At 46.3% G+C, this 22,744-nt stretch overlaps 2 protein-coding genes and 1 non-coding gene across 4 annotated transcripts in view; 2 read left to right on the plus strand and 1 right to left on the minus strand.

Moving 5' to 3' along the window:
* POLE (DNA polymerase epsilon, catalytic subunit) overlaps positions 1-11,863 on the minus strand; it is a 62,290-nt gene extending 50,427 nt beyond the window's left edge. For both annotated transcript variants that reach the window (XM_070386361.1, XM_005891205.2), the window contains exons 1-12: positions 11,746-11,863; positions 6,988-7,129; positions 6,474-6,554; positions 6,003-6,047; positions 5,757-5,849; positions 5,292-5,446; positions 3,009-3,150; positions 2,813-2,893; positions 1,991-2,098; positions 1,548-1,658; positions 1,180-1,265; positions 865-984 (exon numbers count right to left, since the gene is read on the minus strand). In XM_070386361.1, the coding sequence (XP_070242462.1) occupies positions 865-984; positions 1,180-1,265; positions 1,548-1,658; positions 1,991-2,098; positions 2,813-2,893; positions 3,009-3,150; positions 5,292-5,446; positions 5,757-5,849; positions 6,003-6,047; positions 6,474-6,554; positions 6,988-7,129; positions 11,746-11,807 (1,226 nt within the window). In that variant the 5' untranslated portion in view covers positions 11,808-11,863. The remainder of the gene's footprint in view (positions 1-864; positions 985-1,179; positions 1,266-1,547; positions 1,659-1,990; positions 2,099-2,812; positions 2,894-3,008; positions 3,151-5,291; positions 5,447-5,756; positions 5,850-6,002; positions 6,048-6,473; positions 6,555-6,987; positions 7,130-11,745) is intronic.
* On the plus strand, positions 9,822-9,928 carry LOC138991541 (U6 spliceosomal RNA). The gene has a single exon (XR_011467514.1). It is a non-coding gene; the product is annotated as a U6 spliceosomal RNA (small nuclear RNA).
* Positions 11,864-11,958: 95 nt separating the features above from the next.
* Positions 11,959-22,159, plus strand: PXMP2 (peroxisomal membrane protein 2). Its single transcript, XM_070386367.1, has 5 exons — positions 11,959-12,274; positions 14,568-14,684; positions 16,197-16,359; positions 19,255-19,374; positions 21,819-22,159. The coding sequence occupies exons 1-5, from the start codon at positions 12,153-12,155 to the stop codon at positions 21,885-21,887; spliced, it is 591 nt and encodes a 196-aa protein (XP_070242468.1). The 5' UTR covers positions 11,959-12,152; the 3' UTR covers positions 21,888-22,159.
* The last annotated feature ends 585 nt before the right edge of the window (positions 22,160-22,744 follow it).

Genomic DNA, 22,744 nt, shown 5'->3' on the forward strand with positions numbered 1-22,744 from the left:
TTTCCAGAGCAGAGATCAAACCCATGTGGCTTACATTGGCAGGAAGATTATTAGCCACTGAAATACCAGGAAAGTCTCTATTTCTCTTCTTGAGAATCCATCAACTATCAAGTTTTTGGTCTTATCACCGAGCCCCACAGTCTCCAGATCCTCCATGTGGATGGAGCTCCCAGGTCTGCTTTTATTCTGAACCTGAGCTCTGCCCTATTTCTCCAGGAGCCCAGCCCAAGCCCTGAGAACCAGAATTTCCTAATGCCTCTTGCACCTGTCCCCATATTTATAGATCTCAAAGTCCTTGACTCTCAGATATCTCAAGACCAGCCCTCTCTTCGCTCTTGTTCTTGTTGCAACCTGCCTGCCCTTCAATCCACACACCATAATACCAGGGGTAAGGAGAAAATTCATCAAGCTTTAAATGTGTCAGTGGCTCCCCATGACCACCAAGATAAAACCAACCTCCTCACTGGGCACAGGAAGCCCAGGTGACCTTTCTCTCCAGCCTTCCTTCTCGACACTCTGGGCCACCTTGCACACTTATCCTGAGTCTGGACACCCCAGCCTATCTGGACACCATGCTTGTCCTTCAAGAGAGCCTGGCTGCCACATCCCAATCTAATGTGGGGAAGCCAAGGCCTCTCTGTGACCTCCCATAGCACCAGACCTCACTCTACCAGGTCTTTCTTTCTGGTCTGGTTTCTATACCCTGGGGACCATCAGCAGCCACTGTCCACAGGTGACAGGAGCTACTTCTCGGCAGCTTCTGTAACAAGGTATGGAAAGGACCAGTGTATGTAAGGGAGTCTCACTTACAGAAAGCCCTCATGAGACACTGCGATAAGCCACCACGTGAGCTGCAGGGCCTACCTGAGACAGTCCATGTGGATACACTGGGGTGATTTGTACTCCCCCTGGCTGTCCTTCTGGAACCCTATCTCCTGGTACATGCTCAGTCCATGGACCGCTGCTCTGGCCTCCACAAATGGCCTAAGGACAAGAGGACGGAAAAACATGTGGGACAGTGAGTCTCTAATTTCCACAGGGGCCGGGAAGACTGCCCCAGGGGCCGGGAAGACTGCCCCAGGGGACACCTCACACCATCTCCTCTTAAACAGGGTGAGCAGCTCACGCGTGCTACCAGGCAGTGCTTCTCCTATCTCTCCCTCCCCTTTTCTGACTCACCAGTCAAAAAAGTCCCCATTATAGGTGACCATGATGGTGGGTTTGGCCTCCTGGATGTGTTCAAACCATCTTTGGATTAGATGAACCTGAATTTAACAAATTTTGGCAGTCAAAGGGTTACTTTACTCTTCCTCAAGTGTAAACACCTCTTTTTACACCAAGTTTTAACACCTCTCCAAAGCTGAGGAGTAACAACTTCACTGATCCCTTTATTTCCATCTTAACCTTATGTGAACAAGGACCAACCACTGGGGATTGAGCCCAGCTGCTATTATGATTAAACAAATGCTGAGGTCTAAGAGGATCACCACGCTTGCCTCCTCTTCCTATTCCCAAACATCAGGCACTTTCCCAAATGGCATCTCTACCTCATCGGGCTCATTGAAGACACAGAAGGGTCCTTCATATTCTGGCTTGGGGGTAAATTCGAAATCTTCTATATCTTCTGAGACAATCTCCCTGTTGGTGATGAGGTAGCCCTGGGAAGTTCATTAGCAGTCAGTGTGAGTTACAGAAACAAAGCCTAAGACACACCTCCCACATGTAGCCTGGAGATTTTTGCTACAAAACCTTTGCAGCAACTTGAAACACCATGGCTTTCCCAAAAAAGACAGGCTACTTCATCCTAAGACTTGCCCGGAGGGCAGAGAGTGGCTAGATGCCAGAATAGCTTGCTTGTTCACTTGTGTGGACTCCATTCTCTCATTAGTCACCAAACAAATACTAACCACGAGTGGACACTGTTCAGGTTTGGAGACCAGACTTGGTCCCGGTTCACAGAGAGCTCATACTCCAGAAGGCACCCACTCACCTGACCATCAATCATATAGGAAATCATCATAATCTGGTCGGTCTCAGCATCTGGAAACTTGAGGGGCAGTTTGGTTGTCTCAATGTCAAATGCTAAAACCACGGGGTCCTGAAGGGACAAAATGTAGCATTAAGTTGGCCAAGAACCAAGCTGAGCTCTGGAGACCCTGGTGGTTGTCTTGACACCCATGACATCTCCACCTCTACTGCCAGTTACTAAAAGCAAGAGTTGAGCTGCTGTGGGGAAAGGTCCAGGAAAAAGCAGGACAGGCATCTTGGGGTGGATTGATCTACCATGATGGTATAAAAACTTGAACATACAAGATATGGCTGGAGCCACTGTTCACAGGAAAAGTCTAGAATTACAGAACACTTGAGTCTCAAGACACTTTAAAATGAATCACCTCATTTTGACCTTTATGACAACTTTGACAGAAGACTGTGATACAGAACTGACAATCTCATCTTAGATGTGAGAAAACAGAGTATAGACTATCCCAAGATCACAAAGCTGTTCCCGAACCAGTTTTGAATCCATTTTCAACCTAACATGCTGAAACCATGCTCTTAACCATCAAAAATGGAAGCCAGAGCTTTCCCTCCAATGTTCCGATCCAGCCTAGCTCAAATATTGATAGCACGCGATGATATATATGTGCAAGGTCAAAAACTGATTTTAAAAAACCCAATTACTTCAAAATTCTTTTAAGAAAGTATTTGAGGAAAAAGAAGCAAACCAATCTCAAAATCAAATTCACCTTTCACCTTTCTCACCAGAAACAACTAGAAAGTTTAGGATGGAGGAAATGCAAGCAGTACTTACTGGTCGTTCAACGAGGTCATCACGGCGGGCAATTTCCACTGGAAAGGCACTTCCTCGGTACCGGACATTGTACCAGTGAGCCTGAAGGACATGTGGTGCATTAACCAAAGACTTCTACACCTGTCCAGGGAAGTCTACTCTATGGATCTATCCTTCAGTATCACCTCCTGGCTGTCAGTAGCAACAGCCCACTCACCACGTGGATCTTCAGGTCGATGGAGAGACGGATGTGGTAAGGCACATCATACTCTCGCATGTCCACAATGTTGTCCAACTGGTCGGCAATCTTCTTAGAGGTTTCCTCTTCATCAAAAATTACACTGCCCCCTTGCAGAACACTGCAAAATAAAGAGAGCAGCTTTTTCAACTATACTCTGCTAGGGACTGAATCGGGGAAAGGCCAGAGTCCAAACAATGTAAACACAAAGGTTTACAAGGTGGCTGAGATGATCAGGACAGGCCCTTCTTAAGGAATGACCTTGGATGACCCCCATCCGACCAAGCAGCAGGCCACGGACACAAGGAGGTTCAGTACACTTAGGACGTGCATTTTATTGGATGTAAGTTCCACCCCAATTAAAAGAGCAAAGAAAGGAGACTATTACTCGAAAGGCATGTCTACAGACGTGACCCACCTTCACTGAGGTTATTTCTTCATCAAGAAAACAAAGATGACAGCAACAGGCCCACCCAGCACAAGCATCATAAGGTAACGTGCTCATAAGCTCTTAGCATGGTGAAGTGACTGGTAAACAGTAACTACTTCTGCATCATAATTATTCTTACCATATCTAAGTGGGAATCACTGTCACTAGAATGTTCACTCCAATATTAGTCCACTAAGCTTCCAAATACTGAATGGACTATTAAGGGGAAGAAAAAGGCAGTGAGTTTTAGAGAAGGCTCAGGCCTCTGGGGACTCAGTCTCCAGATACAACTTGCAGTGTTCTGAAAAATCATTAATGAGCCACTGGGCAGGGGGTGCTGGTGCAGAAACATCCAGGGTCCCAAACTGATCTACTTTTGCCAGAGGATACGATTAGCTCTCTTCTAAAATCCTCATAAATTTCTGCATGTCTTTTTTTAGTTGATTTACAATGTTGTGCTAATTTCTGCTATACAGCAAAATGAATGTTATATACATAAACACATTCTTTTAAAAATCATTTTCCATTATCATTTATCACAGGATGTTGAATACAGTTTCCCGTGTTATACAGTGGGACCTTGTTGTTTATCCATCCTATATATAATCGTTAGCATCTGCTAACCCCAAACTCCAGATCCACTTCTGCCCCGTGGCAACCATAAGTCTGTTTTCTATGTCTGCGAGGTTATTTTTGTTTCATAGATAAGTTCATTTGTCAAATTTTAGATTCTACATATTAAGTATTATCACATGGTATTTGTCTTTCTCTTTCTGATTTACTTCACTTAGTATGATAATCTCTAAGTCCACCTCGGCTGCTGCCAATGGCATTATTTCATTCTTTTTTATGGCTGAGTAGTATTCCACTGTATATATGAACCCATCTTTATCCATTCATCTGTTGATGGACATTTAGGTTGTTTCCATGTCTTAGTTACTGTGAACAGTGCTGCTGTGAACACAGGGGTGAATGTATCTTTTTGAATTATAGTTTTATTTGGATATATGCCCAGGTGTAGGATTTAGGATTGTTGGATCATATGGCAACTTTATTTTTAGTTTTTGGAGGAACCTCCATACCGGTCTCCATAGTGGCTGGACCAATTTACATTCCTACCAATAATATAAGAGCATTGCCTTTTCTCACACCTTCTCTAGTGTTTGTCATTTGCAGACTTTTTAACGACAACCAGTGTGAGGTGGTACTTCATTATAGTTCTGATTTGCACTTCTCTAACATTTAGAAATGTTGTGCATCTCTTGATGTGCCTATTGCCCATCTGGTATGTTGAAGGCATCATACTTTTATTTGCCAAGATTTCTTCTTAATCTCTTACCCTGTTTCTTATTACTGTTGATATTTAAATGTTTAATGAACAGTGTGTGTTGTCCTTTATTTAAATTTCTCTGTATAATAACCAGGATTCTCTAGAGACAATGTGCTACATAAATCTAGATATTTAATAAAATTTGTAGACATCTTAACGCTTTCTAAAAACCATGAAATCAGACTCTGTTATGGTGGTGGGATTAGAAATCTAAAATGTCTTTATTGTTACAGAAACTCAGTTTGAAGCCAAATCTATCCCCATATAAGAAAGAAGGGACAGCGGAACTATAACCTGGGAATCCACCATTAATTTAACACAAAGGGAACATATGAGAAAGTCTAACTAGTTGCTCAAAAGTGTTTCGCACTGAACAAAGCCAATCATTACTGTAGCTTTATTGCTGAGTTTTCCCATGTCCTATTCATCTTGTAAACTTAGGAAAAATGGGAAACAGTCCTATGGACCAACTGGCTGCTTTGCTTATGTGAACAAAGCCTACCTGGAGAGCATTGTTGTGTAGGCATCACTGGTATGACTCTGGTCCCGGTTTTTCTTCACAGCTGGGGAGATCTCCTTCCTCACTTTGACGAGGTCCTCCACAGTGTTGAAGGACAGCTTAATGTAATTTCGTTTCAAACCAACCAAGTGATTTGGCTACAGAGTGAAGAGACGGTGTTCATGAGTTCAAGAGAAAAAAATACTACGTTGGAGAGAGAAAATAAATAAGGGGAGAACGAGTCAACAGTACATAAATGAGTTGAAGAGTTGGCAACTCCAAAGCAACTTGTTCAACTCTGCATGTGGCACCAAAGACACCACTAGAGTTTTGAGGAGGAGGTGGGGACAGCCATGGAAGTCCATCATCTCTGCTGCCTCACAGGTACCAAGCATGTCCTCCCCCACCTCACCCCACGGACAAGCAGACCCAGCCTAATTCACCCAGAAAGGGCTGGGTCATACTCACCAAGTCCAGATCCTCCTTAGGGACAGTCTCTACTTTGGCAATTTTACCCTGAAACTTCTTAGAAAGAAAAGATGAAACTTCTCGCTCACAACCCTAAATCAGGATCAGAATGAAAAGACATCCCATTAGTAAAATCTATTTCCTTCCTTGCCTGTTTCTCTAGAAGCCTCTTTATTTCCAGTTTTGACTCTCCCCACAAAACGAAGCTCAGGTCATTTGACCTAATGCCATAAACGACAGACCTACCTTTCTGGTCGCAATGTAGAAATATGGCTTGTAGGGCAAGGCCACCTGTAAGAATCACAGCCCATGTGGGGTGATGACAAAGAAAAAAAGGAGAAAAATGAAGATAGGCTGTTTTTATTATACCTTTGAGCAGCCTAGATTCAATGCATCATTGACCTGGACATATCTTAAGAGAGATGATACAACAGAAAATTAGACTTGCACATATCACAAGGGCAAGAGTCTAAGAGACACAGTACTGCTCATCTTTCAGTCTTCCTGAGCTAGCTTCTCTTAGGACATCTTAAGTGGTGACTAGTGTGGCTCCATGGGGCCCATGTTCCTAAAGAGCTTTGGGCAGCTGCCTGCTACAAGTCTCCCATAATCCCTCTCTCCTCACAGCTGCAGAGCTAAAAGGACACTTATCATTTTGGGCCCAATTATGCCTCATCACTGAGGGGTTTTTAGCTTCTTTGGATTCAAGGGCCTTACCTTAAATCTGCTCCCATCGTCTTGAATAAAGTAGTAATCCACAGCACTAACTAAGCGTTTATCTTCATCTAAAATCTCAGTCTGCAAGAGAGTTGGTCAACAAGAACACAAGGTTTTCCTCTACAAAGTACAAGAGCCTTTTCTTCCTTCTCTAGGAAACTGAGTACTTTAAAAACAAAGTCTTTCTCTACCTTTGCATAAACCCTACCAGACCCATTCACAAGATTTGTGTCATAACAGCATCCAGATGGGAATATCTCTGTCTCCTCATCTTTGAAAGCTTTATTCTTATGGGTAACAGGGATGCCCCTCACCTTTGTTATCCCAGTGACCTCTTAATGACCCGGAGAAGACCCCGAGAAGTTAAAGAGGAAACCCGGAGAGCTGCAAACAATCCCATCTCTACCTGGATGGTCCACAACATGTTCCCGCCAGGTGTCACCTGCTCTTCAGTAAGGGCTGTGCTGCCCTCCTGAATGGGAGGAGGATATGGAGGAAAAGCACAGGTGCTTACAGGGTGCATGTTGATGAGCCAGCCTGTCTTCTCACCAGGCTCCTTGAGTCTCTCAAAACCAAACCGCAGATCCATCTTATCTGTCCACTGACTGCGCTCCAGGCGCTTGAGTGCCGAGACAGAGGAAGAGGAGCCATCATCCCTGAGTGAAAAGAGGGAAATCCAGTCTCCACCGATCATGACACTCTACACCCGCAACCCTCAGTCCACCCAGTATAAGCATTTCAGACGTGACATGGTAGGAGCATCCCCGAAAAGTGCTCATTAAGAAAACAGGACTCATAGGAAAAATATGACTGGGACGTCATATTGTTTGATGTCATACTCACGTCAAAACTTGTTTAACTATGTAACCAGAACACTAAGAAAAACAACAATCTTGGCTGGACATGCCGCCTCATGGGGTAGTTAAAAAGGAAAATGCATCAAGTCCAGTATTGCAATCTTGAGCATTTATCCCTGACGAAAGAAAACTCATGTTCACACAAAAAACTCATACGTGCATATTCACTGCAACTTTGTTCATTATAGACAAGAAGTGGAAACAACCCAGATACTCTTCAACAGGTGAATAGTTAACCTGTGTTATATCCTTCCCACGGAATACAATTCATCAGTAACAAACTTATTGATACATACAATAACCTAGAATGGTTTCAAGGGAATTAGCCTGAGTGAAAAAACCAACTCCCCCAAATTACATACTTTATTCCACTTATATAGCATTCTTTAGAGATGGAGAATGGATTAGCCATCAATGGGGGAAGGGAGATGGCTGTGGCTATAAAAAGGTAGCATGAGGGACCCCTGGGTCAGAACTGTTCTGTGGCCTGACTGTGCTGTTGGTCATGAATACAGAAAGTGCACAGAACTAAATCTACACACACACAAACGAGTGTTCATGCACTGCTGTATCATGTCAATTTCCTGGTTGTGACTCTAGTTATGTCAGCTGTTATCACTGGGGGAAACTAGGTTAAGGGATCTCTGCGTAATTTCTTACAACTGCTGCTGCTGCTGCTAAGTTGCTTCAGTCGTGTCCGACTCTGTGCGACCCCATAGACGGCAGCCCACCGGGCTCCCCTGTCCCTGGGATTCTCCAGGCAAGAACACTGGAGTGGGTTGCCATTTCCTTCTCCAATGCATCAAAGTAAAAAGTGAAAGTGAAGTCGCTCAGTCGTGTCGGACTCCTAGCGACCCCATGGACTGCAGCCTACCAGGCTCCTCCGCCCATGGGATTTTCCAGGCAAGAGTACTGGAGTGGGTTGCCATTGCCTTCTCCGTTACAACTGCTAAGAACCTACAATTATCTCAAAAAGTTTTCTCTATTTTTAAAATGATGGTACCCAAACTTATTATTAGTTTGTTTCTTGCAAAAAATGCAATTAACCGTATTTGACCACACAGGATTTTCAGAACTTGGGTTTGATCCATGGTCTGGGAAGATCCCACATGCCATGGAGCAACTAAGTTGGCGCACCACAACCACTGAGTCTGTGCTCTAGAGTCCAGGAGCCCATGTGCAACTACTAAAGCCGGTGGATATGGGCACCCTAGAGCCTATATTCCCCAACAAGAGAAGCCACCGCAACGAGAAAGCCTGCTCAATGTAACTACACAGTAGCCATGGCTCACTGGTTCTCTGCAAGTAGAGGAAAGCTCCCGCAGCAATGAAGACTCAGCACAGCCAATAAAGAAGTAAATAAATAATTTTTTTAAAAAATAAAGAATGACCAAGTTGGAGACTAGTTCTACTAAAAATCAGTGGTGATGATTAAATCACGATACATATGATGGGCAGACAGAATTTTTTGTAGAGTGTATGGCTGATAAATAGCATTTGTGATATTTATTGAAGACCAACAGAAACAGAGAAATACTCACTTTTCGTTGTCTTCAAGATAAAATTCTGTAACGTCAGAGTTATTTGAAATAAGCTGAATGAACTAATTCACTTGTGTTTTCAAGTCATGTAATTTGAGTTGGAAAAATATTTACTGAACACTTTTCAAGGCGCTCATACAACCACCGAGGTGGCTGCAGCACATCTAGGAAAGTGCATTTCACGCTGCTAAGTCGCTTCAGTCGTGTCTGACTCTGTGCGACCCCAGAGACTGCAGCCCACCAGGCTCCACCGTCCCTGGGATTCTCCAGGCAAGAACACTGGAGTGGGTTGCCATTTCCTTCTCCAGTGCATCAAAGTGAAAAGTGAAACTGAAGTCGCTCAGTCGTGTCCAACTCTTAGCGACCCCAGAGACTGCAGCCCACCAGGCTCCTCCGTCCATGGGATTTTCATGCTAGGAAAGTGAAACAAGGATGGCTGCAGTGTGCTGGGCTGCACAGTTCAGTGTCTGAGTGCAGAGACAGCAGTGTTCCATGCTAAGCCATTTTTCTTTTATCTGGCTTATAAACACTGAAAGGTAGCTCTAATTTCTATACAGCAAAGTCAATAATCATGTTTCTACAGAGTTGTTTGCTTTAAATGCATAACACAAGAAGCAAGGTCCTGGTTTATGACTGTTGAGTACAGGAGAGAAAAGTGTAGCCTGCCACCTGAGATTGGAGGGGAGCACTGGAACAGGCACTCAGATAACAGAGCCAACAGGGCACATATCTGTGCCACACTCCAGCCAAGGGCTCTTTCCTTCTCTACTGAAGACTTGTTTAATTCTACTCGATTCTGATCCCCTTGCCTAGGGAAAACTGCAAATGAACCAATACAATCTCCACATTTTACTGATATTCTTCTGTTTACTAACTACATGTGAGCAAACTAGGGTTACAGAAATACCTGTTGTGGTAGAATGAACTGTACCTTAAAAGCACGATATATCGTGCTCGCTTCGGCAGCACATATACTAAAATTGGAACGATACAGAGAAGATTAGCATGGCCCCTGCGCAAGGATGATACGCAAATTCGTGAAGCGTTCCATATTTAAAAAAAAAAAAGCACGATATATCTTCTGGGACACCTGAGTCTGGATGTTGGAAGAACCACATATGGATAAAAATGGGGATATAACATTGTTCAATGTGAGAGGAACTATCTCAACTGAGAAGGGAAATCACTTCCCAGCTCAGTTACATCTGCCTCAAACCTCCCAAGCCTTTCTCTGCTTAGGGTTAAATAACTTTATACAGATTTTATTATAAACCTTAAATTAAGTACTTGACAAAGACTTTCCATCAACAGAACTATCCAAATCTATTTTGATTCCAGAGATTAGAATAATCCCAAATTGTTCACAATCTTTTAATTTCACAGGTGTGATCCCATCTAGATAGAATACAATAATTATGGCTTATCCATCTTCAAAACAGAATAATTACCATATTGCCATTCCAACTTAAAAAGCAAATGCTATTAATAGTTTCTTCTTTAAACTGCAGTTCTGAGATTCTGGCCCCTGTATATTTTGGGCTGAAGGCCTCTTTATTAGTTAAGCCAACTATATTCTCCACTCCTCAAAAATGTACAGCTAAGAATCCATACCCCATGACTTTTTGTCTTAATGTAAATAAATGAGCTACTTTTAAATCAATGAGCAGAGGAAAAAAAAAATGTATGTGTCTAGAATGGTGCAGTCTAAGAAAGGAAGCAGTCTAAGAAAGCTAAATATACAAAACAGAAACTAGAGAAAAAAAAAGATCTGAACCAAGCCTGTGCAGAATTCATGTCTTTAATTACTGTAACATGATTCATTAGTTATTAATTTATAAACATAAGTGGTCAGAGAATTTTGCTTAAGAAAAACTCCTTTGCCTGAAGATATTCCTTGGGTCACCTACACCTGAAGAACAGAATGATCTATTTCAAGATGAGGACCCTTATTTTTCACAAAAAATTATAGCCACCTGCTGTAGAGAATAATGACAGCCCCCACACCAAAGATGTCTGTGTCCTAATCCAAGGAACCTCTGTTATATTACATGACCAAAGCGAGTTTGCAGGTGTGATGACTTTAAGTATTTTGAGATGGGGATTATCTGGGTGGACCCACTGTAATCATAAGGTTCTTTATAAGAGCCAGAAATTAGAGACAGAGAGAGTGAGGCTGGAAATGTGACAGTGTTGTTTTGGAAAACAGAGGAAGGAGCCTCTACAAACTACAAAGGGCAAGAGAAGAGATTCTCCCCTAAAGCTTTCAGAACGAACAAAACCCCGTCACATCTTAATTTTAAGGGCTTCTGACCTTAGAACTAAGTCAGAAGCTGTTCTCCTTACTCCGCAGCCTCGCCGAAAACTGCGGTCAGGGCCGCCCCGACCGCGCGAGGCAGTGGGGCTGGACCCTTGCGGCCCCAGCGCCCTCACTCCAGCACAAGACGCGCCGACCACGGGCCTGCGGCGCCGACCGGAGGTTAGGCTGCAAGGCCTCCGCGCGCTCCTAGCATAACCGGACACCCTCAGCTACTACCCTGAGAACTCGTGCGCAGCGCAGCACCAGCAGGAGCCAGGCTCTGGTGCGTTCCTCCTCCCCGCCCCCGTCTTAGAACCGCCCTTTCCCCGTTGCGCTGCCGCCGGGCCGCAGGCGGAGGGCCTCGGACACAGCGCCAACAAGGAGACGGCGGGGAGAGGGGGCAGCTTCGGAGAGCTGCCGGACTCTCAACCAGGAGCCCACGTCGGGCGGCCGAGTGGAGCGCCGCAGGCGCTCTCGCCGGTGCTTAAGGACGACGCGCGCGCGCGCTAAGGAGGGGGCGCTGCTGCGCCGCCAGGCCGAAAGGAAGGTCCTCGGGGCCCGCCTGCCACCTGTCTCACCGGCTGGGCTCCCCGTCCGCGCCCGGCTCCGCGCGCAGTCGCCCGGTATTCCTCAGAACCATAGCACTGCCGCCGCCGCCGCCACTTCACTGTAGAAATTTGGCGCGCTCGCAATGACTCTCGCGAGAAGCCGGAAGCGCCCCACCGCCCAATCAGGAGGCTCGTCGCACCCCGCCCCACAAAGCTCCAATCGCCGCCGGCGCCCGAGGGGGAGGTGGCCGGTTAGGGAGTCCGGGAAAAGTGCGCGGAGGTGCGCGTTGCGTAACCAGGGGTCTGTACCCGGCGGCACTGCGGGACGCGGCGGGGCGGGAAATGTCCGGCCGTCCCCGCCCCGCGCCCTGGGCCCAGCGCCCGGCAAGCCAGGAGTGGGGTCCGTGCCCCCCGGTGGGCGTGGACCGGGGAAGACGATGGCGCCGGCGGCGTCGAAGCTGCGGGCGGAGGCTGGACTAGGGCCGCTCCCGCGGCGGGCACTCTCCCAGTACCTGCGCCTTTTGCGGCTCTACCCAGTACTCACCAAAGCGGCCACCAGGTCTGCGCGGAGCGGCGGAGGAGGGCACGAGACGGGGCCGGGGTGGGGGTGGGGGGGTGCGGGTGGGCGCGGCCCAGAGCTCGGTCGGCCGGTGACCCAGCCCCATAAGTGCATCCAACGTGGGGGTTTGAATGTGGAAGGCAAAATCCCGGTGTGTCAAAATGACCCTCCAGATGCCTTAAATTAACCAGAACTCTTAGCACGTGGTGTTCTGTATATTTGGTTCCGAGCTGTAACTCGTAAACACCCTAAAATGTGGACCCAGGGACCAGACTAAAGGAGTGCACGAGCTGAAGGACCTGCTGCAGATCTCGGGTCTCCGGCCCCTCTGCCCCGGAGGTGGCGGTCGTCCGGGGTAAAAGGGCCTGGGGGAAACATCTGTCACCCGCTCGGCTCTGCGCAGGTTCTGCAGCTACCTTCCAGTTCGTTAGTACCTGCTCTTGTTTTGAGGCTAGGTTAGACTGGGGCTTCCCTGGTGGCTCAGTCGGTAAAGAATCTGCCTGCAATGCAAGAGACCCGGGTTCTTGTTTTGAGTCCAGGATAGGCTGGGGATTCCCCGATGGCTCAGTCGGTAAAGAATCTGCCTGCAATGCAAGAGACCCGGGTTCTATTCCTTTGTCGGGAAGAGCCCCTGAAGAAGGAAATGGCAACCTATTCCAGTATTCTTACCTGGGAAATCCCATGGACAAAGGAGCCTGGCGGGCTAGGGCTACAGGCCCTGGGGTCCTAAGAGTCGCACAGGACTTCCCGACTAAACCACGACCACCACAGGATGGACTAAATGGGTTGAGGAAGGGCGAGGAAGGCTAGACTGGGTGGGAGGTGTTAAGACATGCTTCAGCAGCTTTGCATTTGGGAGAAAGCTGACACAGTGCCCTCCTTGCTCGTTAGGTGAGCCCTTTGATTTGGAGTACTAAACATTTTATGAGACATCCCCTCTTCCTTTTAATTAATCCGTTTTACAAGTTTTTCCCCTTTTATTAATATAGCCTTTCATACATGTGTACAGCTGCTTCCTGTCTGGGGGAGCATTAGCGATGATTGAGATAAGTAGGTCCTGTCCCTACCCTCACGGATCTTGCATTCTAGTAAAGAACTAGTCAAAAAGTAGATAAATGTATAACACAGATAAAGTGGTCAGGGAAGTTTTATTTGAGGAGGTGACACTTAAATAGAAGCCTGAAGAAGGAACAGGCTGTACAAAAAAGGGAATCAGGGCACAGCAGGAGCAAAGGTCCTGCGGGAGGAGCAATCTAATAGTGGTGGAGTGGAAGACAGGCCTGTGTTCCTGGAGAAAATGAACAACAACCAAGAGAGAGGAAGATGAAGAAGTAGTGAAAGATCAGATCAAGAGACTCCATGTCTCGTCCAAGAATTTTGGACTTTATAGCTTAGAAAGCTTCTCAGAATGCAGGTATAGACCAATTATTGACTGGCTGGGCCCGTCTCCACCTTTCTATTTGAAAGTTTTATTGTGATGATTGTAGATTTACATGTGCGTGTGTGCTAGGTTGCTTCTGTCATGTCCGACTCTGCGACCCTGTGGACTGCAGCCCACCTGGCTCCTCTGTCCATGGGATTCTCCAGGCAAGAATAACTGGAGTGGGTTGCCAGTCCCTCCCCCAGGAGATCTTCCCGATCCAGGGATCGAACCCATGTCTCTTGCGTCTCCTGCATGGCAGGTTCTTTCCCACTAGTGCCACCTGGGAAGCCCCAGATTCACATGTAGTTGAAAGAAACAACACAGGGAGATCCCTTGTATACTTTCCCCAATTTCCCCCATTGGCAACATTCTGTAAAACTGTAGTATCACAACCAGGACACTGCATAGATAACAGACCATAGGACTTATTCAGATTTCCCCAGCTTTTCTTGTTCTCCTCTGTGACTGTAGGTGTTAAGTTCTATGCAGTTTTGTCACATGTATAGGTTTGTGTGTCTACCACCGGAGTCAAAATACAGAAAATTTTCGTCATAAGGAACCCTTGTGTTGCCCTTTTATAACTACACAGGGTAACGTTTCCCAAAATTATAGGATAGCATCACAATCCAGGTATGACACTTATACAACCCACTGATTGGAAATCTTACCATGCTTCTGTGTGTGTATTAAGTTCTGCCGTCTCCACCTTTTCATGCAGGGAACTTACATTTCGCTGCTCTGATAAGGGTTCATCTCCACCCATCCCCAGCATGTTCTTCGAACCACTGTGCTGATTATGTGCAGGAATAGATATCCGCCCCCCAGTCCCGGTAGTTCACTTCTGTTTTCTGAATACCCCTTTCTCCACAGTGGCATTTTGTCAGCACTTGGGAACTTCCTGGCACAGTTGATTGAGAAGAAGCAGAAAAAAGAAAACTGTTCTCAAAAGCTAGATGTCAGCGGGCCTCTCAGATATGCCATCTATGGGTGAGTTCCATAAAGGGACCGGTTTACTCAGTAGCAGGCTAAGTGCGACAAAGCTAGGATATCAACACCTGGAATTACCTAATTTGGAAAAGTAATTTTTAAAAAAGCATTGAAGTCATCATGAGAGAAAAATCAGAATGATATACGTTAGCTTCACTTGTTTTGTAGTTTTATTTGGTTTTTATTTTGAATTGCATGGGTGAGGGTGGCCATAGTAATTGAGCTGAGAGGCCTGAGGGCACCTAAACCTGAAATCGACTTCAAGACCCAAAGACTCTGAAAGAGGGAAACAGACTCAAATATGACCAGTTAGTTTCTGTTGTTAAATTCAGAGCATAACCATTCAGAAAAGAAATCCTTAGGTATCCTGAAAATTGTCATTTCTGAACTACTTTTTAAATTGCAAAAGCACAGAGATTCAGAAGTTTTATCTATTAAATCCACCCCGAGTTCTCTGGCCAACAACACTGTTTGTATAGATGTATTATTTAGAAATCTTTTGCAATAGGATTGATTTTTTTCAATTCAAAATTCACAAATAACATTTTTGTATTGTAGGCATGCTAACTTGAGTCATCACAGCTTTTCCCATAATGTATTTAAAGTCCCAATCCCTCCAAAGAGGGGTTGGTAATCCCTCCACCTGGGAGTGATTCTGATGCATTCCCCTTATCCAGTCACAGTTTTCCATCCTCAAGACTTCCTGTTTTTCTTCCTCCTGAGAAGCGCTGCTCTGGGCCAGTTAACATTCCGTGAAAGGGTGGAGAAAGACGAGGGAAAACCACTTTTTTAAAGGCTTGGCACTGTGGAGCTGGAAGGCCCCTGGGCCCCTGCTCATCTTTTGATTCTGGATTTCATGGAGTCTAAGATCTGTTGATCCAGTAGACATGGTGGCAGGGTTCAGTTTTCTTCCTGAGTACACTGTGCTGTTTGGAATGAAAAATAATACAGACAAGCCAGTGCACAGCACCAGATCTCAGCCCTGATAATGATCGGAGAGAGTTTGATAAAAAGCTCTGACACCCGGGATGCTTCTGTTTATTTACCGAGCACCTTCTCTGAGCCAGGCCCTGTTCCAGACAGAGCAGTGAACAGACAGACACAATCCTGTCTTGTGGCATTTACCTTCTAAGGGTGAAGAGAGGGCACTGTATAAACAAAGGAGACCATGACATCCAGTGATAAATGCTTTGAAGAAAATGGACAGGGCCTGGAATAGAGAGTGGCTGGGACAGTGGTAGGTTCGTTATTCAGGACAATTGGAAGGAACTCTCTGAGCCAAGTGTTGAGAAGGAGCCAGCCATGTGATGACAAGGGGGTGCAAAGCAGGAACAGGCCTGGTCTGTCAGAGGCAAAAATGAATGCCTGGAGCAGATGCATTGAAAGCATGTTTTCTAGAAGGGCCACACAGACCTCTGTAGTCAGTGCTGAGGGACTCCAGGGAGGCAGGTTTTAGGATCTGGGGTTTGAGGGTGAAGGGTGTATCCAACTCACCCCCACCGCGGGCCTCAGGTTTTTTTTTACAGGGCCACTGGGTCACTTCTTCTACCTCTTGATGGAGCGCTGGATCCCTTCCGAGGTCCCCTTGGCAGGCATCAAGAGGCTCCTCCTGGACCGCCTTCTCTTCGCACCCGCCTTCCTGTCTTTGTTCTTCCTTGTCATGAACTTCCTGGAGGTTGGTCTCTAGCACTCATGCACGCCAGCTATTCTTTGGCATAAGGATAACGTGGTTGGAATTCAGAGGGTCTCTGAACTTTTGAGTCAAGTTGAAGTTTCACATTGTCCTCTATGAAATATCAGAAGCAAAGCACAGTAGTATTAGCAGTACGTGTTGGCCTGATGTAAGCGTCCCAGGTAGAGAGGGCTGTCACATGTCCATTGTCACAGTTACCCCAGAGTATTGTTTATGCTCATCACTCCTTACACCTTTCGGCAGGTCTTATCACTGAATGTGTTAGTGAAGAAGCACATATACTGGTTTATAAGAATGTTTCTGAATGTTTCAATAGCTGTTTAGTTCAATTCAGTTCAGTTGCTCAGTTGTGTCCAACTCTTTGCAACCCCGTGTGCTGAAGCATGCCAGGCCTCCCTGTCTGTCACCAACTCCCATACTTCAGTATAATTGATTTCTTTGTACTCCCACATATTTTATTATACATTTCAAAACATTCTGGGAAGTGGATGCATGGGCTTCACCAGACGCCAGAGGGGTCCATGGACCTTGCAGAACCCTGTGCTCACTCGGGGTGTGGACATCACAAGTGCTCTGAAGAGTTAACTTATCAGCATAGACTTAACATGGCAATGGAAAACTTGAGAGGTGTGTTCACCCAACCTCATTCCCACTACCTACCACCCTCACCATCTCCTTTCCGTCCTCTGTGTGCTGAGATGTGTCACGTTCTACCCTGGAAGTCATTTATTTCAACCAATCACAGCAAGTAAACACTTCTCACTTGGGTTTTATTTTGAAACCACATCTCAAGTTCTTGTTAGTAAGGAGGACACCCATTGCTGTCTAAAGTGATCCTGGTGGGAGGTAGGAAAGATGTTTAAACTTCCCTGTGATTCCTAATAAGTCCCTAATAGTAAAAAAAAAATATCTGGGAAGTCCTTAGGAAATCAGATAGGAGAAAGTGGAAGGGTGCCTGTGTTAGGATTGAGGGTACCACAGCAGTTTCTCCCTATTTTTTCCTTCCAAATAGGAAGTGAGTATATTTTCATTAAAAAATAAATACCCTACATGGATAAGGCAGATGTTACCAAGGCACATAAAGTTCCCACCACATAATGACACATGTGAGACCACACTCTCCATACGGCACACACACTACAAGCTGCTTCCACATCTGGCATTCTGTGATCCAGACGTGCACCTGTCCCTGTTGTATAGGGATTCCGTCATGGTCAATTCCTAGAATTGTTATCCAAAAAGGCTGTCCTTGTCTGTCCTCCCTACAGTGGTGCAGAATGATAGCATCAGCTGACATCTCTTGAGCACTGAGCTCTGCATCCAGTGCTTCAGGTCTTTGAGCCTAACATCAATCCACTTGACAGCTGAGGAAGCTGAGGCCTTCAGTTATTTACGGGGTAAATACTGGCCTAAGGTGCTGTAACTGTGAGTCACTGAGTCGGGATTCAGACACAAGCTTTGTGATCCCAGAGACCTCTAAACTCTTGTTGTGGAGCACAAGCTCTAGGCAAGCAGGGTCAGTAGTTGCAGCTCTCCAGCTCTAGAATGTGGGCTCAATAGTAGTGGTGCCAGACTCAGTTGCTGTGCAGCATGTGGAAGCTTCCCGGACCAGGGATCAAACCCGTGTCCCCTGCACTGGGAGGCAGATTCTTAACCACTGCCCAACCCGGGAAGTCAGGTGAGAAATATTTTCTGTATCTTTATGAGGTTGGGTGTCTTTTTATATGCTTATCTGTATTTCTTCCACTAACTCTGCTCATTTTCTCTTAGAATGTTTGCATTTTTTCTTTCTTATTTGTATGTTTGTACCTATTAAGGATATCCATCCTTTGCCAAATAAAAGTCACAGATATTTTTACCATTTTTAGGTGTTTGTTTTAACTTCATAAAAATGTTTGTGTAAGTTATAGAAAGTATCTTATAGTGTCTTTCTCCATACAAAAGCTTAAAAAGTCATGTATTCAAATCTTCTAGTCTTTTCCTTCATAGGCTTCCTTAAAGGAAGATACTGGAAATATTTTCCTATATTTTCTTCTTCTACTCTTATGATTTTATTTTGTACATTTCGATAGGTCCAAAGATAATAGAAATATTTTCCTATGCTTTCCTGTAGTATTATGTGTTTTTAATATAGTGTGAGATATACTTTGGTCTATGGGCTTCCTGGGTGGGTCAGCGGTAAAGAATCCGCCTCTCAATGAAGGAGATGTGGATTCAATCCCTGGGTGGGGAAGATCCTCTGGAGGAGGAAATGGCAACCTATTCCACTATTCTGGGAAATCCCATGGACAGAGGAGCCTGGTGGGCTACAGTCCATGGAGTCTCAACACACTTCAACGATGAAACCACCACTGCCACCACCAGACTTTTTAATTGCCCTAACTGTACAGAATTTTAAAAATCTCTAGTAAAGCAAGCCTTCCTTTCTTACTCTTTTTCATGATGGGTATTCTTGTGCATCTATCCTTCCAGGTGACATTTAGAATCATTTACTGGGGTCTGTTTTTTAAAAAGAACTCCTGACAAGTTTTGATAGGAAATGCATCAACTTCGGAGGTTATTCTGGAAAGAACTGACAGCTGAGCCATCAGCAGCTGCAATTCTGGTGCCCAGACCAGCAGTGTGAATCACACCATCATCAACTCAGCTCTCAGGGGTCTCGGGCAAAGGTCACACACAATGAGAGCACTGTTCCGATGATCTTCCTACTGGATTGTTAGTTCATCTGGCTGTATCACTGATCAAGCACACGCATGTGCTATGTCCATATAAATGGAACAAAACATGAAGTTTTAAAGAAATCATTGAGTTAGGCTTTGGGGTCCTTCGCCTAGAAGGCCGGTATTGCTCATGGTCTGCGTTTCCCCACCTTTGCAGGGGCAGGACACCGCCGCTTTCACTGCCAAGATGAAGAGCGGGTTCTGGCCAGCGCTGCGGATGAACTGGCGAGTGTGGACACCTGTGCAGTTTATTAACATCAACTATATCCCTGTGCAGGTGAGGCCAGCCAGCTGCCAGCGTGGAGCCACAGGGGGCTTCAAGCTCCCCTACAGCCTAGCCTTTTTCCCGAGCCTTGGGTCATCCCAGGTTCTGGATTCCTCCCGAGGCTTTTCTCTCTGCTCCGAGTTGTTACCATTACTGGATTTGAGGAGGCAAAGCAACACAGTGGGGCCCAAGCTGGGTCCACGCTGTGCCCCTTCATCCCAGGCTGTGCTCAGCTTTCTAGGGTTGGATGCCCACCCCCACCCCCAACCTCCAGGGCTTCACAGATTGCAGCCCAAGGCAGCCTCACCTGCAGGGACATCAGAGCCAAACCTGAGTGAGGCGGGGGCGGGCTCTGAGTGGTAAGGGGCACAATGTCTGGGCATGAACCAATTCACTGACCTCTGGCCGCTGGCCCTAGGCAGGCAGCTGAGGGGCCACCCTCCGGTTGGTTGAAGGCCCTGCCATTGTCCACTGTCCTCACACCCAGTATAGCTCACCTGTGACTGGGTCCCAAGACCACTGCCAGGTGGACGGGCTCACAGCTGAGATTTATTAGGGCCACACAAAAGGGATGTGCGACTGGATCCTGGGAAGCCATTGCAGGTGCCCCATGCTCCCTGCCCTGAGGGCTACGGGGAGCAAGCGATCATTTACCCACAAAATCAGCCAAGGCAATATTTCTGGCCCAGGGTTTTACTTGGGGCTGGCACATGGACACTGCTGCCTGCACCAGAGTTCCAGACTCCGGAGAGGAGAGCAGCCACTCAGCTTCAGCCACACTGATTTTGTAGGCACTTTAGGCCCAGGGAACCATTCTCATCAGGAGAAAGGTGGAAACCCACATCCAAGTTCCCAGACACCAACCTCTCAAACAGGCCTTTGCAGAAATTCCCAGGCCTCAGCCTGCTGTGTTGCCGTTTTTCTGCACACTATTTAAGTAATCTACCTGAAATTAGCTCATAAAAGCTGGTTTCCACCCTGCTTTAGATAGAGGAAAGACACCCGGGGCAAGAGCCCCCTTGGGAAAGAGCTACCTTGAAAGGGTGGGAAGGGGGAGAAAGGAGGGCTTGGTAGTCACACACCACACACACCAAGGATAGCAGAAGACCAGAGGCAGTGAGAGACAGCAGTTGCTGATGTTGGAAGTTAAAAATCGCTAAGTCTCCATTAGCTTACATGACCTTTTCAAGAGCAATTTCAGTGGCTTGATGGGGCTGAAGCCAGATTGTTGAGGACTGAGTGGGTGAAAAAGTAGAAGATAAACTACAAAGTCTAACTACAAGTTTGTGAAGCATAGGGGGAAAACCGTAGTTAGCAGTGGTCCAGGGAAGGAGAAGGTTTGGCAGCTAGAAGAGTGGCCATGTGACAGGCACACGGCACCCCAGGCTGCCCCAGGGAGAGGGGTGGGGATGGGAGTGGCACATAAGCAGAGAGACACTTCTTCCCGTTGAGCAGAGGAGAGGAGGTCACTGTTGACTGGGGACCCCCGTTTCCTCTAGGAGGGAGGCGGGAAGGGCAGGGGAGGCTGATGGGTATTTTGAGGGGAATAAAGTAGTGGTCAGCTTGGCATTGTGAAAGATAGGAGAGGAAGCTGATTGGTGATGGGGGAGCCAGCAGCCCCAGGCAGGGGCCTGGGGCAGGTGAGAAGCAGGGAGGATCATGGTTTTTCAAGGGAGTACAACTGAGGAACAGGAAGGGAAGAAAACCGGGGATATGGACCACAGGTTCTAAGACATATAGAGAGTGAAATAAAGACATGAGAAAACAGAATGGCTGAGGATGTGGAGGGGCCTGTGGATGAGAGTAGAGAGGCTGGAAAATAGAATCCTTCTGAGTAGCTTAGGGGCAGTACTGCAAGCTTGGGGTCAGAGAGCTCCCTAAAAGGTGGTTGCAGGTGAGTGCTTAAGCGGCAGGGAGTTTATTCAACACGTATGTATTGAGCACCTGCTGTATGCCCTGTGGCTGTAGACTCTGGGCTAGAGCAATTAATGAGATAGGCCAGACTGCTACTTTCCTGGAGCTTATGTGCAGGGGAGACTCAGTAATTAACTAAAGGTGATTTTAGGTGGGAGTACGTCTGTCAGATCATTGAAGCAGATAGTGGCAACAGGATGGGTCTGAGTGAACTGGTCATGGAGTTGTCAGGGAAGAGCCAGGTGAAGCTACCCACATGATGTCTGGTCCTGGGGTAAGAGGCCTACCAGGAGCTGAAGTGATCAGTGAAGGAGTGTTTTCCCTACTGTCCAGTTAACATCATCAGGCAGGGAGACTGTCTTCCTCACCCTCTCTGCTGGAGCCCAAGCACAGTGCCTCATGCAAAGTAAAGACTCAGTAAATCCAGCAGTGGGTGGATGGGCTGACCAGTGGATGAGCACTGTCCTGGGGGCCTCATACTTGATGAGTGTGCCCAGGGCCTTCCTCTTACTTTTTACCTTACCATCTGTTCTCTCTGGCAGTTCCGGGTGCTTTTTGCAAACTTGGTGGCTCTGTTCTGGTACGCCTACCTGGCCTCTCTGGGGAAGTGAAGATGACCTGGAGAGGGTGTCAGACATACTGATGACTGGGGTGGGGTGAGAGAACAGAAATAAGCCAGCCAGGCTCTAGATCATGAGATTCAAGATGACTCGAACATGATGGATGGAGAAACAGAAATCTCTTAATGTCAGAATCGTGTTTTAAAAAGGCAATCGCTGTCCTCAAGTGGTGCTGCCCTAGAAACTTAAATATAGCAGAGATGATTTCACCTGTCACCTTGGATTGAATTATGATCACAATAAACTATAATGTAGCATTTTCAGTGGTGATTTTAATTTCTCAGAATAATTGCTGTTGTTTTGATAGAAATGAGTGACCAGAGGACTGCTCTTGGAATTTTTTAAATGTTTAAAAATTTGTAGTAAAATATATCACAATACAACTGTTTAGCTACTTGGCCCCATAGGGCAAGGGCCCCTTAGACCAAGACTTTCCCTGACCTTCTGAGAGGCCCTATATACCACCCTTTCCACTGGGTCTACTCTCCTGTTGCTCATTTACATTAGCCCTCCTTCCCTAGTTTTTCATTCTTAACATTCCTTCCTGATAGTCTCCCATCCTTATTTCATGGATACAATATCCCTTGGGATCTCAACTGTATATATTTTAAAATTTTCTTCTGTCTTGTGTGCTGTTTTCTGTTTTCACAGGGTTCTTTTTTTTTTTTTTCTATTTGATCTTTGTTGTTGTTCAGTCACTAACTCATGTCCAACTCTGCGACCCCATGAACTGCAACATGCCAGGCTCCCCCGTCCTTACTATCTCCCACAGTTTGCTCAAATTAATGTCCATCGAGTTGGTGATGCCATCCAACCATCTCATCCTCTGTCCCCTCTTCTCCTTTTGC

Source organism: Bos mutus, chromosome 17 (assembly GCF_027580195.1).
Source record: "Bos mutus isolate GX-2022 chromosome 17, NWIPB_WYAK_1.1, whole genome shotgun sequence".
In the NCBI taxonomy this organism is placed as follows: Eukaryota; Metazoa; Chordata; class Mammalia; order Artiodactyla; family Bovidae; genus Bos; species Bos mutus.

Excerpts from the sequence above, each read along its gene's own strand:
- PXMP2 (XM_070386367.1), top strand. The coding sequence starts at position 12,153 with ATGGCGCCGGCGGCGTCGAAGCTGCGGGCGGAGGCTGGACTAGGGCCG. Across the intron at positions 14,685-16,196 it reads CTCAGATATGCCATCTATGG|GTTTTTTTTTACAGGGCCAC; the intron begins GTGAGTTCCATA and ends CGCGGGCCTCAG. Across the intron at positions 16,360-19,254 it reads TTGTCATGAACTTCCTGGAG|GGGCAGGACACCGCCGCTTT; the intron begins GTTGGTCTCTAG and ends CCACCTTTGCAG.